General features: G+C 31.3%; 1 protein-coding gene across 1 annotated transcript in view; it reads left to right on the top strand.

Moving 5' to 3' along the window:
• Positions 1–17,812, top strand: part of LOC111618009 (cell division cycle protein 123 homolog) — a 57,648-nt gene that overhangs the window by 485 nt on the left and 39,351 nt on the right. Inside the window, 3 exon segments of the mRNA XM_023359428.1 lie at positions 7,884–7,952; positions 14,773–14,815; positions 17,015–17,053. Coding sequence (XP_023215196.1) covers positions 7,884–7,952; positions 14,773–14,815; positions 17,015–17,053 — 151 coding nt within the window.

Consider the following 17,812-nt stretch of genomic DNA (forward strand, 5'->3'; position numbering starts at 1 on the left):
AAGCGCCTGCGCGTGTTCTGAGTGTGGTTTTTTGAAATTTTCGACCGGTTGGTGTTTGCGTTTTCTGTTTTTTTGCTTTTCCCCACAAATGGAGACTTTACGCATTGAGACTTCCACGGATTTATTTCGCCTTTTGGATTATGAATATCCCGAGTTGGGTTTGGACGTTATGATTCCTTCCGATATAAAATACGCAAAACATCGAAAGGATGTGGGGGACCTTCAAGAACAGAAAAAATCTGCCCCTACACTATACCGAGGAACTTCGAGATTCGTATCTGTACGCTTTTATGTACAAAAAGCATATGAAGTGGGAAAGTCTCAAGCCGGGTGATCGTTTCAGAATTTTCTGCGAACATTTAAGAAAAATGTATCCAGGAGCGGGACGCGAGCCCGAATGGAAGGAGCCAGAAACCGTTCCGGCAGCCCCGGAAGCGACGCCGAAGAATCAACGAAGCGGCGAGACGAGCAAGAGCAAGAAGCGCGCCAGAGTCGGCGAATGACTGCGGACAAAGGTGAGTAAAAAAAACTTTTTATTTTGTTATTTTGGTTAAAGTCCAGATACTTACTGTCATGGCGGCTCACCGCCGATTCCAGCAAAGAGAAGCAAACAGTGGGGACGCACGTTCTAACCTAACCTAAACCTATTCTAATAAATTACCATAATTAATACCGATTATATTAATAGAATAGGTTTAGGTTAGGTTAGAACGTGCGTCCCCACTGTTTGCTTCTCTTTGCTGGAATCGGCGGTGAGCCGCCATAACAGCCGCCGACGCTGCCGCGGCGCCGCAGCAGCCGCCGTTCGCTCGCGTCGTCACGTGACACGTCGTCTCCAAATGCGTCAGGTTTCGAGGCTAAAACAGGAAGTGCCGCCATGATGGTCCACGCATCTGAACATTTACCGAAAATTTGATTGTCGCCATTGTTGTGAATTATTAAAATTGTAATTGTTCTATGCATAAATTTTAATTCGTTTTATTCATATTACTCCGACAATTTGAGTCCAGTAATTATAATAGTGAATGGATAGTTTTAAAGATGACATTGCCATACGTGTCAAGATATGAAAAATAGTAATGAGTGAAAACAAAGCTAATGGGTAAAAGTTATTTGTTAGCAGTATGCACGTTTTCTCGAAAAAATGATGAGAAATTGTGAAAAATAAAGTGCGTTTTCAAATTTTTATTATCTCAGACAATTTGTTTATTGTTTTGTATGTTCATATTAATATTTTATCTTTACATAATACAGCTGTTTCTATTTTAGGTTTTTTGAATCAATAAATTCAAATCTGTTGTGAGATAACTTGAAAATTTGTCAAATCAAAAGTTGTTTGCTTTTTCTTCCCTACATTAAACTTTTCACTTTGCAGATGAATTTTTATGTAAAAAATGTTAAAAATCATATAAACAACTTTTGATTTGACAAATTTTCAAGTTATCTCACAACAGATTTGAATTTATTGATTCAAAAAACATAAAATAGAAACAGTTGTATTATGTAAAGATAAAATATTAATATGAACATACAAAACAATAAACAAATTGTCTGAGATAATAAAAATTTGAAAACACACTTTATATATATATATATATACAGTTGTGGCAGTATACCATTATGTATATATTAATTTAAGTATAGTTTTAGAGTATTTATTCTCCTTTGTTTTGTTCCTTCTTGCTTCTAGAAGTTTCCTTTCTAACTCTTTTCCTTTGGGTGGTTAGGACTGATTCTTGGAACCACAGAGAACAAAGAAAGAGAGAGAACCTGAAGGCACAAAGTAGAAAGAGTGAGACATTGGCTGTGTTCGGCAGATTCAACAGTTCCGGAGCTGTTGAGTATTTTTCTGCTGAATGCACTCTACAGTAGTCCTGTTTCGGAACATGTTTGGTGTTTTGATGTAACATCCTTCATTTATGCTATCTTTCTCTAACTGCAACTGACCAATGATGGCTGCTTCCTGTTCCAACTTATACATCACTTGTCATTCAGCAGATATAACTACGTAGCAGCTACCAATTGAAACATCTTCGCTCAGTTGCAGCTGTTGACTCTGCTGAACAGTCATTCTTTGGACTAGATCCCAAGGTGGACAGATGTTGAAGATGGTGTGCACATTGTTAAGAGCAACTAGACTGGAGGAACAGTGCTAGTCTGAGAAGAACTTGAACTTTATTGTAGTCATGATAAAAGAATGTGACAACTAGGTATAAAGAACCACCTAGTGAAGACAGCAACAAGTCATCTTTCAGAGAGAGAGTTCCACATGGCATCCCACTAAAATTGTGAAGTTCCATAAAATCCCGGGTATTTCATTATTTCCTATATCCTGTTTTCCTATTTTATTTCTCTCCCTATCATCTTTCTTCCTTTAGTTTTAAGTTAGTTTATAAGTATTAGTTATAGTCTTTCCCAATATCATTTTAAATTTTGTCATTGTCTACCGTTAAATATCTGTTGCAGCTGTGTTGTAATTATTTTACCATTGAGTTGGAATCTGAAAAGAACCTGTACATATTCTGCAAAATAAAGTACTTTGCTTAACCATATACTGTTGCTCAGTATTTGTTGATATGTTTTCATTTATGGTCCATGTGTATTTCATGTGATCATCACACAATCAACTTTATTAATTAAAGTTTATCTGCCTTTGAGGTAACAAATAGTTGAAACTGCTAAGAATTTTGATTAATTAATTAATTTAATTATAAAATGTCCAGACTACTGGTTTCCTATAATTTCATCTTGTTCCAAAAGACTCAACTTTATTAGAATCATCTGTTTAATTTCATAACATGTTTTCGTGTTTTGCCTTTATCAAACTGTTACATAAATGTAAAATATATTTTTCAATAAGTGCTAAACTATATATGAACAGTAAATGAATAAGTATTCACTTATTGAATGAAGATACTTAAACATTTTTGACTGATGTTCACAACACAAATTTCTTACAGAAAACACTTCTCATATACTTCATTATACTTCATTGTAGAATTTCATTAATACAATAGTTTCAGGTAGTAATACATACTAGCAATTGTTTCCAGCAATTAATTTCTATACATTGATTATTTATTGTTTTTGTCTCTTTATTTATATAAATGTTTTCTAAAAATTTCCTTTTAAATACAGTGGGTGATTGATTAAGGAACATAATTCGTTCCAAGACTTTGTTTGCTACCTGAATTGTTCATTAACCAAGTATCAATTTACCATAAGTTTTTATGGGAATTTGATTAATTTGTTCTGGAGATCCCAAAAAATAAAAAAAATATATACTTTCTTACTAAGTTTATTTATATGCAATAATAAAAAATACATATATACACAGTCTTGCATTTTTATTAGTCATATTTTTTCCATTTGTGGGGATTAAAGAATCTGTCTAATGTTGATTGCTTTTCTCTCTTCTTCAAGATTTTTCAAAAGTAATTAATAGCATTGTTATTGTAGAAATCCCCAAGCCTATTAACCTCAACCTGGTTTGGATGCCATTCTAAGACCATTGTTCTGATATCCTCTCACTTCTTCAAAAGATGTTTAATAGCAGATATCAGCATTAATTCTCTTTTTCAGAAGAAAACATATCTCACTGAGTTTCTTGGTGTTCTTCATTCAAGAGTTTGTGGTGTTCTTCTGTCATCAGATCCATTTCAGGTTCCATTATTAGCTCTTCAACATTCTTTATTTCTCAGATGTGATTTTAAGCTGCTTGAGTCTTCAAGATTATACAGTATCTTTCTTAGATAAGATTGAACTGTGGGCTACTGTAGATCTGTTCAAGCCAAACTGCCCAGCAACATCAGACATCTTCTGTCCACTCTCTACCTTTGCTATTATACGAGGTCTGTTCAAAAAGTATCGGACCTTTTTTTTCCGCGTAAACCAATGATGAGCGAGAGGCCTCCTTTGGTGGAGTTGTGGAGGGGACAGTCATGCACAGCCCTGAATTTTTTCCCGCCTGCAGGAAGCGCCAGTTGTTGGCAATCGGCCTATGAGTGAGGTCATGTAGTGCACTCTTGTCGGATTCCACTAAGCTGGAAAATGTCTGAACAACGTGAGCAGTGATATTACATCAAATTTTGCCAAAAACCTTGGCGATACCCAAGCGTAAACCATTCGCAAGATTCAGCAGGCTTTCGGGGACGATCCTCGAGGCCAAAAAAAGCGCGGCAGGTCCGCAGCAATATCAAAGGTCATGTTGACAGTTTTTTCGACTCTCGTGGGGTGGTGTGTCGTGAGTACGCACCACAAGGCCAAACCATCGCAAAGGAGTACTACCAGGAGGTCCTTCGTCGTCTTTCCGATACAGTGCGACGCAAACGACCGGATCTGTGGTCGATCAAAACTTGGCAGCTCCATCGTGATAACGCATCCGCCCATTCTGCGCATCTGATTCGGGCTTTCGTCGCCAAACACAATACTCCTGTGGTTCGTCACGCTCCGTACTCTCTCCACATGGCTCCGTGTGACCTTTGGCTATTTCTCAAGCTGAAAATGCCGCTAAAAGGAACCCAAATTTAGTCGAGAGAAGACATCATGCGAAATGCGACGGACCGGCTGATAACCATTCCAAAAGATGCGTTCCAGCAGTGTTTCCAGCAATGGCAGGAACGCTGGGAGAAGTGTATACATTACCAAGGAGACTACTTTGAAGGGGATTAGGGTTTTGTACCTCAAAGTCAATAAATTTATTTTTGCCGACCAAAGGTCCGATACTTTTTGAACACACCATGTACTCTCACATTTCGAAAATAAAAACCAATGTAAAAATTAATGAGTGCCCACCCGACAGTCTCACGAATGCTATGAAAGAATTGTTTCTGTCAGAAAAATAAAAGGCTGGAATTACAAGGGAGAGTTTCAAAGTTTGGAGGAATACTATCCGATCAGTGTATATCAGGTTGAGTGTCGATTTCCTGCATTCTGAAAAGTTTTGAATTGTTTGAAGACAAGGGAAGACCAATTGGTAGTCATTATTTTATGTCGCTTCTTCTTGTGTTTGTTCTGTGATGAGGTGTTTGTTGTCTGAACATAAATATCTTTCATGAGCATGTTCATTATCTGATTTGTTCGTTAACCTATCACCCATTGTATAAGGTAATGGTACCAGTAGTCGACCATTTAAAGCTGTTTTGGATTTTGATATTTTTTATTACGATGTGTAGTAACACAAAAAGCAAAATTTATGTATGAAAATAAAAATTGTTCTATTTTGTAATGAAAAAGAAAACATTTTTTATTTGACCTTTACTTAAATTATGAAAAAAAATTAATCAATAACATGTGCATTCACCCTGTAGTTGATCATAAAATTCCTAAGTCCGATTACTGATGATCTAGTTGTCATCCATATAAGCCAACTGTGGTGTTTATTTATATAAACTCAGTTGGATAAGTGGGAAATCTTACACATGAACATTTATGTGAATTATGGTTTATTTACTACATAATCATCATATAAAAGGTGCATTGTTGTAGCAACATTATAAGGGGTTCCTGCTATTGGTGAACATTTCAATTGGTACCAACTGCTGCAATAATCACAGCCAATATTTTTTAGTTTATCCATTTCTCTATTACTGTCTGAATCCTTAGCACAATTTGAACACTTTTGCTTCTCAGTGATCCCAACTTCATTTGTATTTAGTGATGCAAGAACTTTTCTGTTTTTTCCTCCTCTGCCACTACATTTCCTGGAAGATTTTTTTTTTTTTTCCAGTCTTTCCATTTTCCTCCTCTTTCTCTTCTGTTTAACTTTTGCTCTTTCTTTTTGTAATATGAATGTTGTTCATGAATTGGATGCAATAGCACTTGGTGGATGTTCTTTTTGTTAACGTTTCTTTTTTGTACAAATTGGTCCTGACCAATACAAAAGATTAAAAAAAGCCAGGAGACACATTTCCATATAATGATGTATATGAAATTGCTGGAGAATCGGATTGGATTGTTTCAGAATTTTTAGAACTTAATGCAGCTCTGATAGACCTTTTTTGGCCTCTAATAGCAGAAAGAGTAGCAGAGAGTCCTGTACACTAACTTTGTTTTTTCCTACTTTGTTGATACTCATAAAATTTTTTTCACAATGTAAATTGGTTCTTAGTGTTTAATGACTTCAGTTTTCCAACCTTAGGGTTAAGTTGATAAAATTCATTATCCTCAATTTTATCAAAATTTTCTTCAGATTTGTCTCTCCAAAAGTTTTTCTCCAGACAATTTTTTTACCATATATTTTTCTCTGAACATTTTTTCTTGAAAATATTTTCTTAAATAATATTTTACAACATTGTTTGTTGAATTATTATTATTAATAAATCGTCACTAAATGCCAAATGCCATAGAAACAATGTCACTGTGTGAAATAGATTGTAAAATTACATACTCAGTCACATCTGTCATGTACAATACATTTTCATCAGATATACATTTTTGATTTATTATAAAAAGTAATAATAATAACACTACTATTAATAAATTAGTTCAATGGAATATGAAACAAAACTGATGTAATTTTATTTAGGCAAACTCTTGGCATGGTTTTGCATACTACTGCTAAAATGAATCTATACTTATATATATATATATATTTACTCACGTTTATTCTTTTANNAAGTGTTGAGTAACAAAGGAAGTGTTAATATAAAGCGGCATGCAAGATTTACAAGATGCAAGATATGGGGTTTAAAGTGGTTGACTTCGAAGATGTGTAACAATGGAAGTGTTAACAGTGGAAGTGTTAAGAATGGAAATGTTAACAATGAAAGTGTTGAGTAACAAAGGAAGTGTTAATATAAAGCGGCATGCAAGATTTACAAGATGCAAGATATGGGGTTTAAAGTGGTTGACTTCGAAGATGTGTAACAATGGAAGTGTTAAGAATGGAAATGTTAACAATAGAAGTGTTGAGTAACAAAGGAAGTGTTAATATAAAGCGGCATGCAAGATTTACAGGTGGTTTTTTGCATTTTTGCAGGACCTTTCAGCTAGATTCTAGATTACAGTCTTTTATATATAAAAAAAAACTATATTACATACAAATAAAAATCCAGTGAAGTGGGTCCTTGCAGCTAGTAAAACAATAAACTTAAAAAAATAACTATTCAACCAAACAATTGCCTTAAACAATTGGGCTATCTAGTACCAAATTACTTAGTATCTAATAATTAATAATAGAGGATTTATAGCCCGATTGTTTATGGTGATCATTTAGTTGAGAATTTACGTATTAATAATCTTTATAAACAGCAAAAAAAGTTTTAATCACTAATATTTTCAATCATTTTCAATGACCTTCTTCAGGTTACATAGAATAAATCAAACAATAAAAACATAATGTAAATGTATAGAACAACAGAATGTCAAACAAATTATAAATCAAAAAATAAATAAATACAAGAATGAAATATGAATGAAAATAAAATCATATAAGGGAAAAAATATGTAAAACATACAAAAATATATATATATATATAATAAGAATGTATTCAAAATTTTATAATTGCTGAAATGATTTATTTATTTATAGTATTATAAGTACTTGTATAGTATATAGTTCTATGCATTTGGAGCTAAAACTATTTAAAATGACTAAGACAAAACCTTTCTCACTTTGTTTCTAGACATTTAAACACTGATTACAAACGTTTTTCGGCCTTTTTAATAGGCCTTCTTCAGGTGCACTGTGGTCTGCAAGAACATTGGTTGGTATACATTCTAGCAGACCACAGTGTACCTGAAGAAGGCCGAAAATGTTTGTAATCAGTGTTTAAATGGCTAGAAACAAAGTGAGAAAGGTTTAGTATTAGTCATAAATATAGTATTACATAAATGCATAATTTATTTTTTTACTTTAATTGATTTGAATTAATTTTTTGCAGTATTATATTACCATTGAGCATTGAATTTGTGGATTATCTATTAGCAGATGGGGTATTCCTTCCAAATAGGTAAGGTTAAAATATATCATACACTATTATATGCATAAAGTATAGTTTAGTGCTAAAATGTGTAATATCTAATGCCAAGTGGTGGTTTATGACTTACCATTTTGAATTCCAGAAAATCTTTTGCTTGAGATATACAAATGTATGCTATCTGTCTTTCAAAGTTTTTATTCTGTTATTGATTACTAACTCTCAGTTTGTGATGTCATGAAAATAGCAAAATATATGTTTTATGTTAAATACAGTAAAAGAATGTATAGTCTTAATAGTTGAAATATTTTCTACTTGTATTTATTTTACAAAGTGTACATTACTAAAATGTCCTTTTTTTGTCAAAGTTTCATTTTTTAATTAACGTTATTTCCATAAAGAGTTTTATAAGCACAAGCTTGCTATAAAATATATTTCCAAGTTTTCTGGTAAAAAAAAACAACATATGTCATCTGAAAAGATATTCCTAAATGCAGAAGAGAACCTTTTTCAGTCACAATCTGAGAAACTACTTCCAGAGACTCTGTTACCTCTACTCCCAATGTTTGCAGTTTCTGTATAACTCTCAGAATACAGGAAAAATTGGCTGCTATGTATGCCAAATTATTTGAGATGTTACTAACAGAAAACATTTCTTATGCAATTGGAATACAAGTATCCTCTAGATCAGGGCTGTCTGTCATTGTGTTAAACTTTATAAAAGTAACTTGATAAAATTAATATAAATATATAATTATTAAAAATTGATTTTACAAAAACAGTACCTGTTTAACATTATTGCTATAGAAGAAAGCTGCATCTAACCAGGTACCCCATTTAGTTATGATTGGTTGAAGTGGGAGGGCAGTGTTTGGAAAGCTTTTCTTGGTAAAATTTTATCTGTTGAGGAGCTTTCATGAAAACTTTTTAAATTGATGTTATTAGTTTGTCTACAGTTCCAAATGCTTGTATTTCTTCAGCAAGTCTGTCATGAGCCAAGCACATAATTTAAATTGGGATACAGAACTCTCAGTATTCCTGTTGCTTTTAATGTTTCAGGAGCAGCATCAGTAACAAAAATTAGCATTGTCTCCTCATGCATTTGTTGATTGTACAGTTTATTTAAGTTTAAAAGAAGAAGAATATTTAGGTAAGTTTGTCAACCACATAGTGAAGAAGAAGAAAAATTACTGAGTGAATTGTTAACAAATCATGAGTGAGGAATAGTTAGTTTTTCTGCAATTTTGAATAAGAACTCAGATGGGATCTGCAAACTTTTTTCTTGTTATATTTACTGACTAAGCAACTTGCCAAGTATCTTCTTTCAACATTGGTTCTTTCATCTATCGTAATCCAGATATGGAAATCTGCTATATATTTACATACAGTGTCTGCAAGAACATGAAGGAAGTTAAGAGAACACAACTGCATAAAGGAAATTTTTAAGTTCTGTGAACCGAGGGGGTAGAGTGGTGAGCTTCTCCCCACTTATTGCTTCAGTATCAGGGATGGCTTCGGTTAAATGAGTGGGAGGGGTAGCGAGGTTGTGACGGGGTGTCGGTCGTACTCAAAGATGACACATTATTAAAAATAGGAATAACATATTTAATTATTAACAAAAGATACAGATACATTCAAATACATTCTACATCAATCAAGAGAAAAATGGCAAAAATAATACCAATAGGAGAACCCGTGTCACAACAATATTAAGACAGCCGCTGTCTGTCTTTCTCGTCTGGACCGCCGTAGAACTTTTTATAATCTAATCTAAACTCGAAAAAGAGAGAAGTAAAAATTTTTCTAAGTCTTTACCTTGTTTGCAGTGGCAATCAGAAACTGCAAAGATCTCAAGTGGAGAGTAGGCTTGAAGTGTCCAGATCCTAGGGCTTCTTCCTGGTGATCGCCCGGAGATGCAGGAGCAATCCCCTTTTATACATGGTTAGCATGGGAAATATCTGGGAATATTCTGACATAATTGTTTTTGCTGTGTATGTTGTTTACTTGAATTTTGACAGTTCTTTAGATTTATTACTGTCTCTCCCGTCATGGGTGACAAAGTTATGACCATCGTCGACATCTCGCTGAACCAGTCAGCATTAAAGTAGTCATCACTTGGGGTGATGACTGGCCATTCTTGGTAACGTGATAGGGTTTCTCACCATATGGTCTACCCTTGCAGGTGACCTTTTTGGTTACCCTCTAGACAATAACATGTGTTTGCTGTTATTAATTGGTTATTTAGTTGTACATCGCAGCTACCTTAGAACTGAGCGATCCCCTGGTGTGAGGGGAGTCCTTCTTCGGTTGTTTAGGACGACTTTGACCGTCTGAGAGGTCACTTTTCGAAGTGATGCAGTACATTGAGGGGTCAAAAGGTCTATTCCCCAGCCAAAGGGGTGAAAACAGGCGAAATAAGGGAAATAATGATGAAAGAAAAATTTATAATATCAATCTAAGTCTTTACATCTTCCAAAAGCAAGTCTGATCTCTCACAGTTCCAATCTTTTTATAGCACATTATAAGATATTTTTTGTTAATATGGATTTGCAAATAATTAGTCTGGTACACCATTTTTCTAAGAAATTTTTGAAAGCAGAGTTTTACACCTTTACAAATGGAATGCTGACAACTAAAAGGATTGAACAGAGTTCAAATGAAAACTCATCCTGATTATATAGAAGGTTCACCTACTGAAGTCTCTTTGATTTTTGTCAGAAGGGTTTGTGTGTTTTTCTTGCCTTTTTCACTGTCTCATTTCTGGCATTAATCATTGTTTCATTGTATTGCTTAAGTTGATACATTTTGCAGGAAATCTGTACAAATGATTACAATAATTATTTAGCATAACTTCAAAATAGAATATCAATGCTGAGGTTGCACAGCTTGCTTATCTTTTTCTCGCATGCTTGGAAAAATACTATTTTTCATTGGTTGTGTATATACATTTGTCAAAAAATTTTATGCATTCTCTTAATTTGATTGAAAATGATTTTGATTTTTTGGCATTCCAAGAGTAAATTACAAACTTTCCTGTTACACAAGTTGTTCATAAAATGCTAAGAAACTCATTAAAAGAAAATTAGTTAGGAATTGTAATCAGTTACTATTATAATTGATTATTGTTATGACAAGTTTTAGCTTTGAACAACACATTGCTTAATTGCTTTAACTAGTATTACTTTTAACTGTAATTTCTTGAAAAATTTTATGATTACACTAAATCTGGAGACCAGATTATGCTCATTTTAATGAACACTTCTAGTTACTTACTTTAATTACAGTAGAATCTTGTTTTAATGGATTGCGGAATAATGATTTCTCAGAATAATGGATTTTTTCCAGGTCCTGCCAAATCAATGTAATTTTATCTCTTTTTAGCAGATCCATTACTTGAAATAACAGATTTTTTCTACCCCAAATCTGTTGTAAACTCTGCGTTTTTTTTATGTTTAGTTAATATTTGGGTGTTTCTGAGAAATTTGTAGAGTTTGATAATGCCCTTTTTACATTTGGGATATGTACAATTGAAGAATTGTATATAGAGAGTAAGCCAGCTGATACAATTGAGGAGGAGTCACCTAATGAATACTGTTGCTGGTCCAAGTGTAGTGCCAAAATTTAGTGAGGCCATCAAGTATTTCCAAGTTGTGAAAACCTTCCTGACGAGTTTCATCATAAATGAACAGGCTGTACTGTACAGGTATTGTATTCAATAGACAGAAAAGCAGCATCAAAAGAAATCAAGATGGACAAGTTTTTTAACAAATTGTGAAGTCAAGCAAAGTGCTAATGAGCATATTTAATTTGCCTTTTTTATGGTTACAGTATGTACAATTTTCATCAGCTTTGTTGTACACATGTATGGCATAAAATATACATATGTTACAAATGTACATATTTCTATAGGATAAAGAATAGACATCTCAAGAGACTGAATAATTTTAAGTACTGGTATTTCTTATATATATAGGGGTTAAAAAACAAATTTTTTTAATAGAATTGAATTGAATAATGAATGTTTTCTTGGGTGTACAGGAAATCCATTGTTTGCGATATAACGGATTCTCGGAACAATGTATTAATTTTTGGCAGGCCAAGCAATTTGTTAAAACGAGATTCTTTTGTATATATGTTTCAAGGTTTCCAATATTATGCACACGACACACCCCACCAATTTTGTCTGTTTCTCATCTTTCCTTCAAGTGCTGAGTTCCAAATTTAATTTATAATATTAGCAGGCATGCAAAGCAATCATGCCACTAATTTATACATGATATATCCTGTATTAAATTCCTTTTATATTGCAATGTAGATTACATCTGTAAATTGATCTAGCTTTTATTTTTCTAAAACACCACTGGTCAAGGTAATGAGTTATTTTTTTATCATCTTAAGCATCGGTAAATTACATTTTAAATTGAAGAAATAGTAAGAAAATATTTCTAGAATATATACAATGTATCATAAAAAAAGACTTTGCTTAAAAAGAAAGATGCAAAGAAATAATTTTGCATGTTGAAGAATGTATATTTACACTATTTTCAAGATCATTCTCAGTCAACTGAACTTTTTCTAACCAATCACAATATGAAATTTAAAATTTTGGAATGGTTTACTTTTTGGAATTCAAGTTTGAAATATTTACAGCTGAATTTTGCCAGCCATGCATATTTCCAACCACCAAATGTGAATTGAGTGGAAAATGCAAGAAAATTAGTTAGAAAGTTTTTGATAGCATCAGAAATATGTTTTAAAATTTAAATTATAAATGGGTAAAATTTGTTGAGAATTTACATTTCTAAGTTTGTTATCTTCAGGCCAGTTAAGTCTGTAAATAGAAAAAATCAAATATGTAAAAATACATAGTAAATATGTACATAAGTCCACAAACTTGATTTTTGATTAAAGCCAAATGATCTGCCAAATTATTAGATTATAATAAGGGTCAATTAATAATTAGCTAGTATCCTGCCCATAAGCTTTCCATATCTGGTCTCAGCTTTCATTTATTTCACTCTATTTTCAAGATTAAGGAAGGACAAACAGATGGACAACAGTGGAAAGGTATACAATTTTTTCAAATTGCAGCCCAGTTATTAATTTAGCTGTATTATTGCTCGATAATTCAACAAATTGTCTGGCTTTATTTAGTAAATATTTAACTACAGTAATACATATAAAGATAATATAAAACCTTATTTATGTTAAAATTCTTATTGAAATGCTATTTTTTAATTCATTTGCAACTGTTACTTATACATATCATTTTAAAATGAAAAAACATACATGCAAATATAACATAATTATATAAAAATCTGAGGATTACTAATGATTCTTTCTACTGCTATTTCTATTTATCCATGCATTTTTGGCTATCATTTGAAAATGAGAAATTTTTGATTCAACAGTTTCATGTTATTTTTGATATAACTTTTTGTAAATTTTTTATGTTTGGTTTGGATATCAATTTATATTACATTAGTTGTTTTTTAATTGTTTGTTTTCATATGTTGATGAAGTAACTGCAGTTTGATGATGCATAAGTAATAAACATATTGACTTTTAGCAAAGTGAAAAATATATTAGCAATTAAGAAGTGAAATTTTATTATGATAGAAGATATATTAGTGATATCCAATGTATACAAAGTACAATAGACAAATCAATGTATACTGTATACAGTATATATTGATTTGTCTAACATTTTAGTTTTTTTTTAAAGTAAATTAGTTTTCATTAGATTTATATTTTACTCATACTATGGAATTTATGTACTGTACTGTACATGTATTAAGGTACAATTTTGTAGATAAAATCATTTGATTAGACTAAAATTTTAATAAAAATTATATTCAAAGATTATTTGGATTATTTCAATTCAGATATATGAGCATCAGTTGAAGAAAATATACTTATAGTCATTATTCAGTTAATTGCATTTTAAAGAAATTTTCTAGAAAACTGCTCTTTATAAATTTGTGAACCAGATTGTAGTATTACAATATATGGAGATAAATAATTCTTGTAAGGCAGACTTTTAAATCAGAATTGTTCAAATTTAAATTGAGCAATTCTGATTTAAAAATGTACTGATTATTTTTCTAAAAATTGCATTTCTTATGTTAGCATTGTTTTTGATTTTTTAACTATTAAATGTTTCAACTAATTTAGTTTCCTATTGTTTTTACTATTAACAATTAAAAAAATCAAAACAATGCTAACATAAGAAATGCATTTTTTTGAAAAGTAATCAAGAGGTTTTTAAATCAGGTTATAATATTATAAATATTTTATAATAATGTATAATACAGTAGAGCCTCGATTATCCGACCCTTGATTAACCAACACCTCGGTTAACTGACTGTCCTAGTCGGCAAATTTCAAATGTCCGCTAGTGATGTGGCGCTACAATATTTGGCTATGTCTTGGCTACTTTAATATTATTTTTACGTGTTTTAGCTGGCAACACTCATTCGACCATGAAAGGGAGCCAGTATTTAAACGAGGCTTAATTTTCTAATTTTTAATGATACAATAGCAACAATTATTATTTAAAAATTTTTTGTTAGGCTTAACATCGATGAAAATTCAACGCGAAGTAGGTTAATAGCGATATACTAATATACTAATTACATGGGATATAATAATATACTACACTAATAATGGAGTTTTTCATACTTTTTGGTTATCCAACTTTTCAATTATCTGACCAACCCGTCCCCAATTGAGTCGGATAATCGAGGCTCTACTGTAATTAAAAATATTTTTCATAAAATTGTGCTATTGTAAAAATTTAATTAATTCATATTTCATGTATTTTATAGTTAATTTTTTATTTCATTTTTATTAGTGAAGAACATAAATTTCCACTAAATGAAGATGACTCTGACACTGTAAGTTTATATGTATCATTCATCAGTTTTGTAGTATAATAGAGCTATAACAACTGTTTTTTAAACTAATGTAATAATTGATAATACTCATAACTTCTAATATCATAATAGAATTATTAAAATGTCTTAAACAAATACAATGTAGCTCAAAATATTTATATATATTTAAAACTTATAAACTATATTTTCTGACATAATATATGTACAAGGGTTGATTGATAAATAAGTTTTTTGTGTATATATATATTTAGTTGGGAAGAAGTGCATGTGAGCAGTTTTAAAATGTAATAAAAATTGGTTATTTTCTGTTAACAGGACACCAGTTGATATATACTTCAATGTGCTATTTTATTACATGTTATTTACATTTTGAAATAACATTGGAAAGTGTAGAAATGAACAAATAAAAAACTTACAAAAAGGTTTTTCCACATTACACAGGAGGCATAAACCTGCAGATTTCGTTTATCATTGCCAAAAACATTTGAGTTTTTGCTTGCAATCAACACTACATGAATTCAACTAGTTAGGAATATAGGTGATGACAGGCACTCCCTCGTAATCTTTCTACAGTTTGCAACTCCAAATCAACAGCAAGAGATGACTTGGGCACACAATACATTGCATTTATGCTTCAAGCATGTTTTTTTCACTACATTCACAGTTCAAACACAAGTGAAATTTTGTCAAATTTAGCATTTGAACTTTGAAGTACTAGATACTACTGTATTTTAAAGTTTGAATAAGGAAAAATAATATTTAATAGAGAACTAAATATTAGGAAAAAATACAATTAATTGTTAGTATAAAATATTTGATAAAGTCCTCCTCTGGGCTGATCTTTTCTTCCAGAATATTCTAAATTTAAATTAAAAATTAAATTTATTTCTAATTATAAAATTTATTAAGAGATGGCAGCTTACCTTTAAGCCAAATTGCTTTGTTTCTGATCATTAAAGTAACTATAATTTAGACCAATAAAAATCTAGCAGATTGTTTGGAAATTCTAATATATCAGGTTGGTTGCTAGTTATAAAATACAGTGGGTGATCGGTTAACAAACATAATCCATTCCAAGACTTTGTTTGCTATCTGAATTGTTTGTTAACCAATTATCAATTTACCATACGTTTGTATGGGAATTTAATTAATTCGTTCTGGAGATCCCAAAAAATAAAAAATATACTTTCTTACTACGTTCATTTATCTGTAATAATAAAAATACATATATACACAGTCTTGCATTTTTATTAGTTATGTTTTTTTGTTTGTGGGGTTAAAGAATCTGTCTAATGTCGATTGCTTTTCTCTCTTCAGGATTTTCAGAAGTAATTAATAGCATTGTAATTGTAGAGATCCCCAAGCCTATTAACCTCAATCTGGTTTGCATGCCATTCTAAGACCATTGATCTGACATCCCCCACTTTTTCAAAAGATCTTTAATTAATAGCAGATATGGGCATTAATCCTCTTTTTCATAATAAAACATATCTCACTGAGTTTCTTGGTGTTATTCATTCAAGAGTTTGTGGTGTTCTTCTGTCATCAGATCCATTTCAGGTTCAATGTTCCTTATTTCTCAGAAGTGATTTTTGTTACTCCTTTAGCTGCTTGAGTCTTCTTGATTATACTGTATCTTTCTTAGATAAGATTGAACTGTGCCCTACTGTAGTTTTGTTCAAGCCATACTGCCCAGCAACATCAGATATCTTCTGCCCACTCTACCTTTGCTATTTTACCTTTTGAAAATAAAACTCAATGCAAAACTTAATGAGTGCTGGCCCAACAGTCTTGTGAATACTATAAAAGAATTGTTTCTGTCAGAAAAATAAAAGGCTGGAATTACAAGGGAGAGTTTCAAAGTTTGGAGGAATACTATCTGATCAGTATATTCCGGGTTGAGCGCCGATGTTGACATCTCCAGTGCTTTGAAAAGCTTTGAATTGTTGCCTGAAATCAAGGGAAAATCAATTGGTATTTGTTATTTTTGTCTCTTCATTTTATGTTTGTTCAGTGAAGTGTTCGTTGTCTGATCATAGAAATCTTTTGCCAAAGTGTTCGTTATCCAATTTGTTCGTTAACCGATCTGTTTGTTAACTGATCAATCACTGTACAATATGGATAAATTTAAACAGTATTTCAATTTTTATGTATATAATTTTTAATTTTAATTTATATTTGCATTTTTTTAATATGTAGGAAGGATGGAGTGATAGTGATGAAGATGAAGAAGACAAGGTATTAGCTATAATAAAAATTATATTTGATCAAAAGTTTATAATAACATAAGTGTAGAAACAATAGCTTGTAAATCCAGATTTTAATTATAAATAAAATGATTAAAGCATTTTCAATATTTTTAAATATTTCATAAGGTATAAAATTTAAAAATGGCTATGTATTGAATCAATAATTTAAGTTGTTAAATAAAGATTGTAACTTTTCGAAATTGTTAATTTGGAAAAGTTACAATCTTTCTTTTACAGTTTTTTTCTGTAGTTTATAAAGAAAAAATTGATCTCTTACATAAAGGAAAAAAAGGTTTTATAAAAAGATTTCCCCCCTCTTCTGAATTATAAAACTATATAATGATCATTTCTATGCATTTGGGGCTAGAACTATTTTAAGACTTAACTATTATAAACGGCTAGAAACAAGTGAAAAAGGTTTTGTCTTGGTCATCTTTATATAATGATCTGTTTTTTTTTTTTAATCTAAATGTACAATAATGAACTTATAGGAAAATTGTTGGCAACATTAACATAAAATCTTGGATTTTCAGATAAGTTTCCAGGGAACATTTTCCCCTGTATGAACTTTTCCAAGAAAAATTACATAGTTACCAATGACATACAAATTTTAACAATTGCTACAAAAAATATCTGAAGTTGTATGTTCTTCATAATGGCTTTAAAAAATATTGAAAATAATAATTAGGACAAAAAAAACATATTAAAAAAAATATTTTGAATTATAGTAGAGCCTCGATTATCCGAC

Source organism: Centruroides sculpturatus, unplaced genomic scaffold, assembly GCF_000671375.1.
Source record: "Centruroides sculpturatus isolate CEXI.00-Female unplaced genomic scaffold, Cexi_2.0 scaffold36, whole genome shotgun sequence".
Taxonomy (NCBI): Eukaryota; Metazoa; Arthropoda; class Arachnida; order Scorpiones; family Buthidae; genus Centruroides; species Centruroides sculpturatus.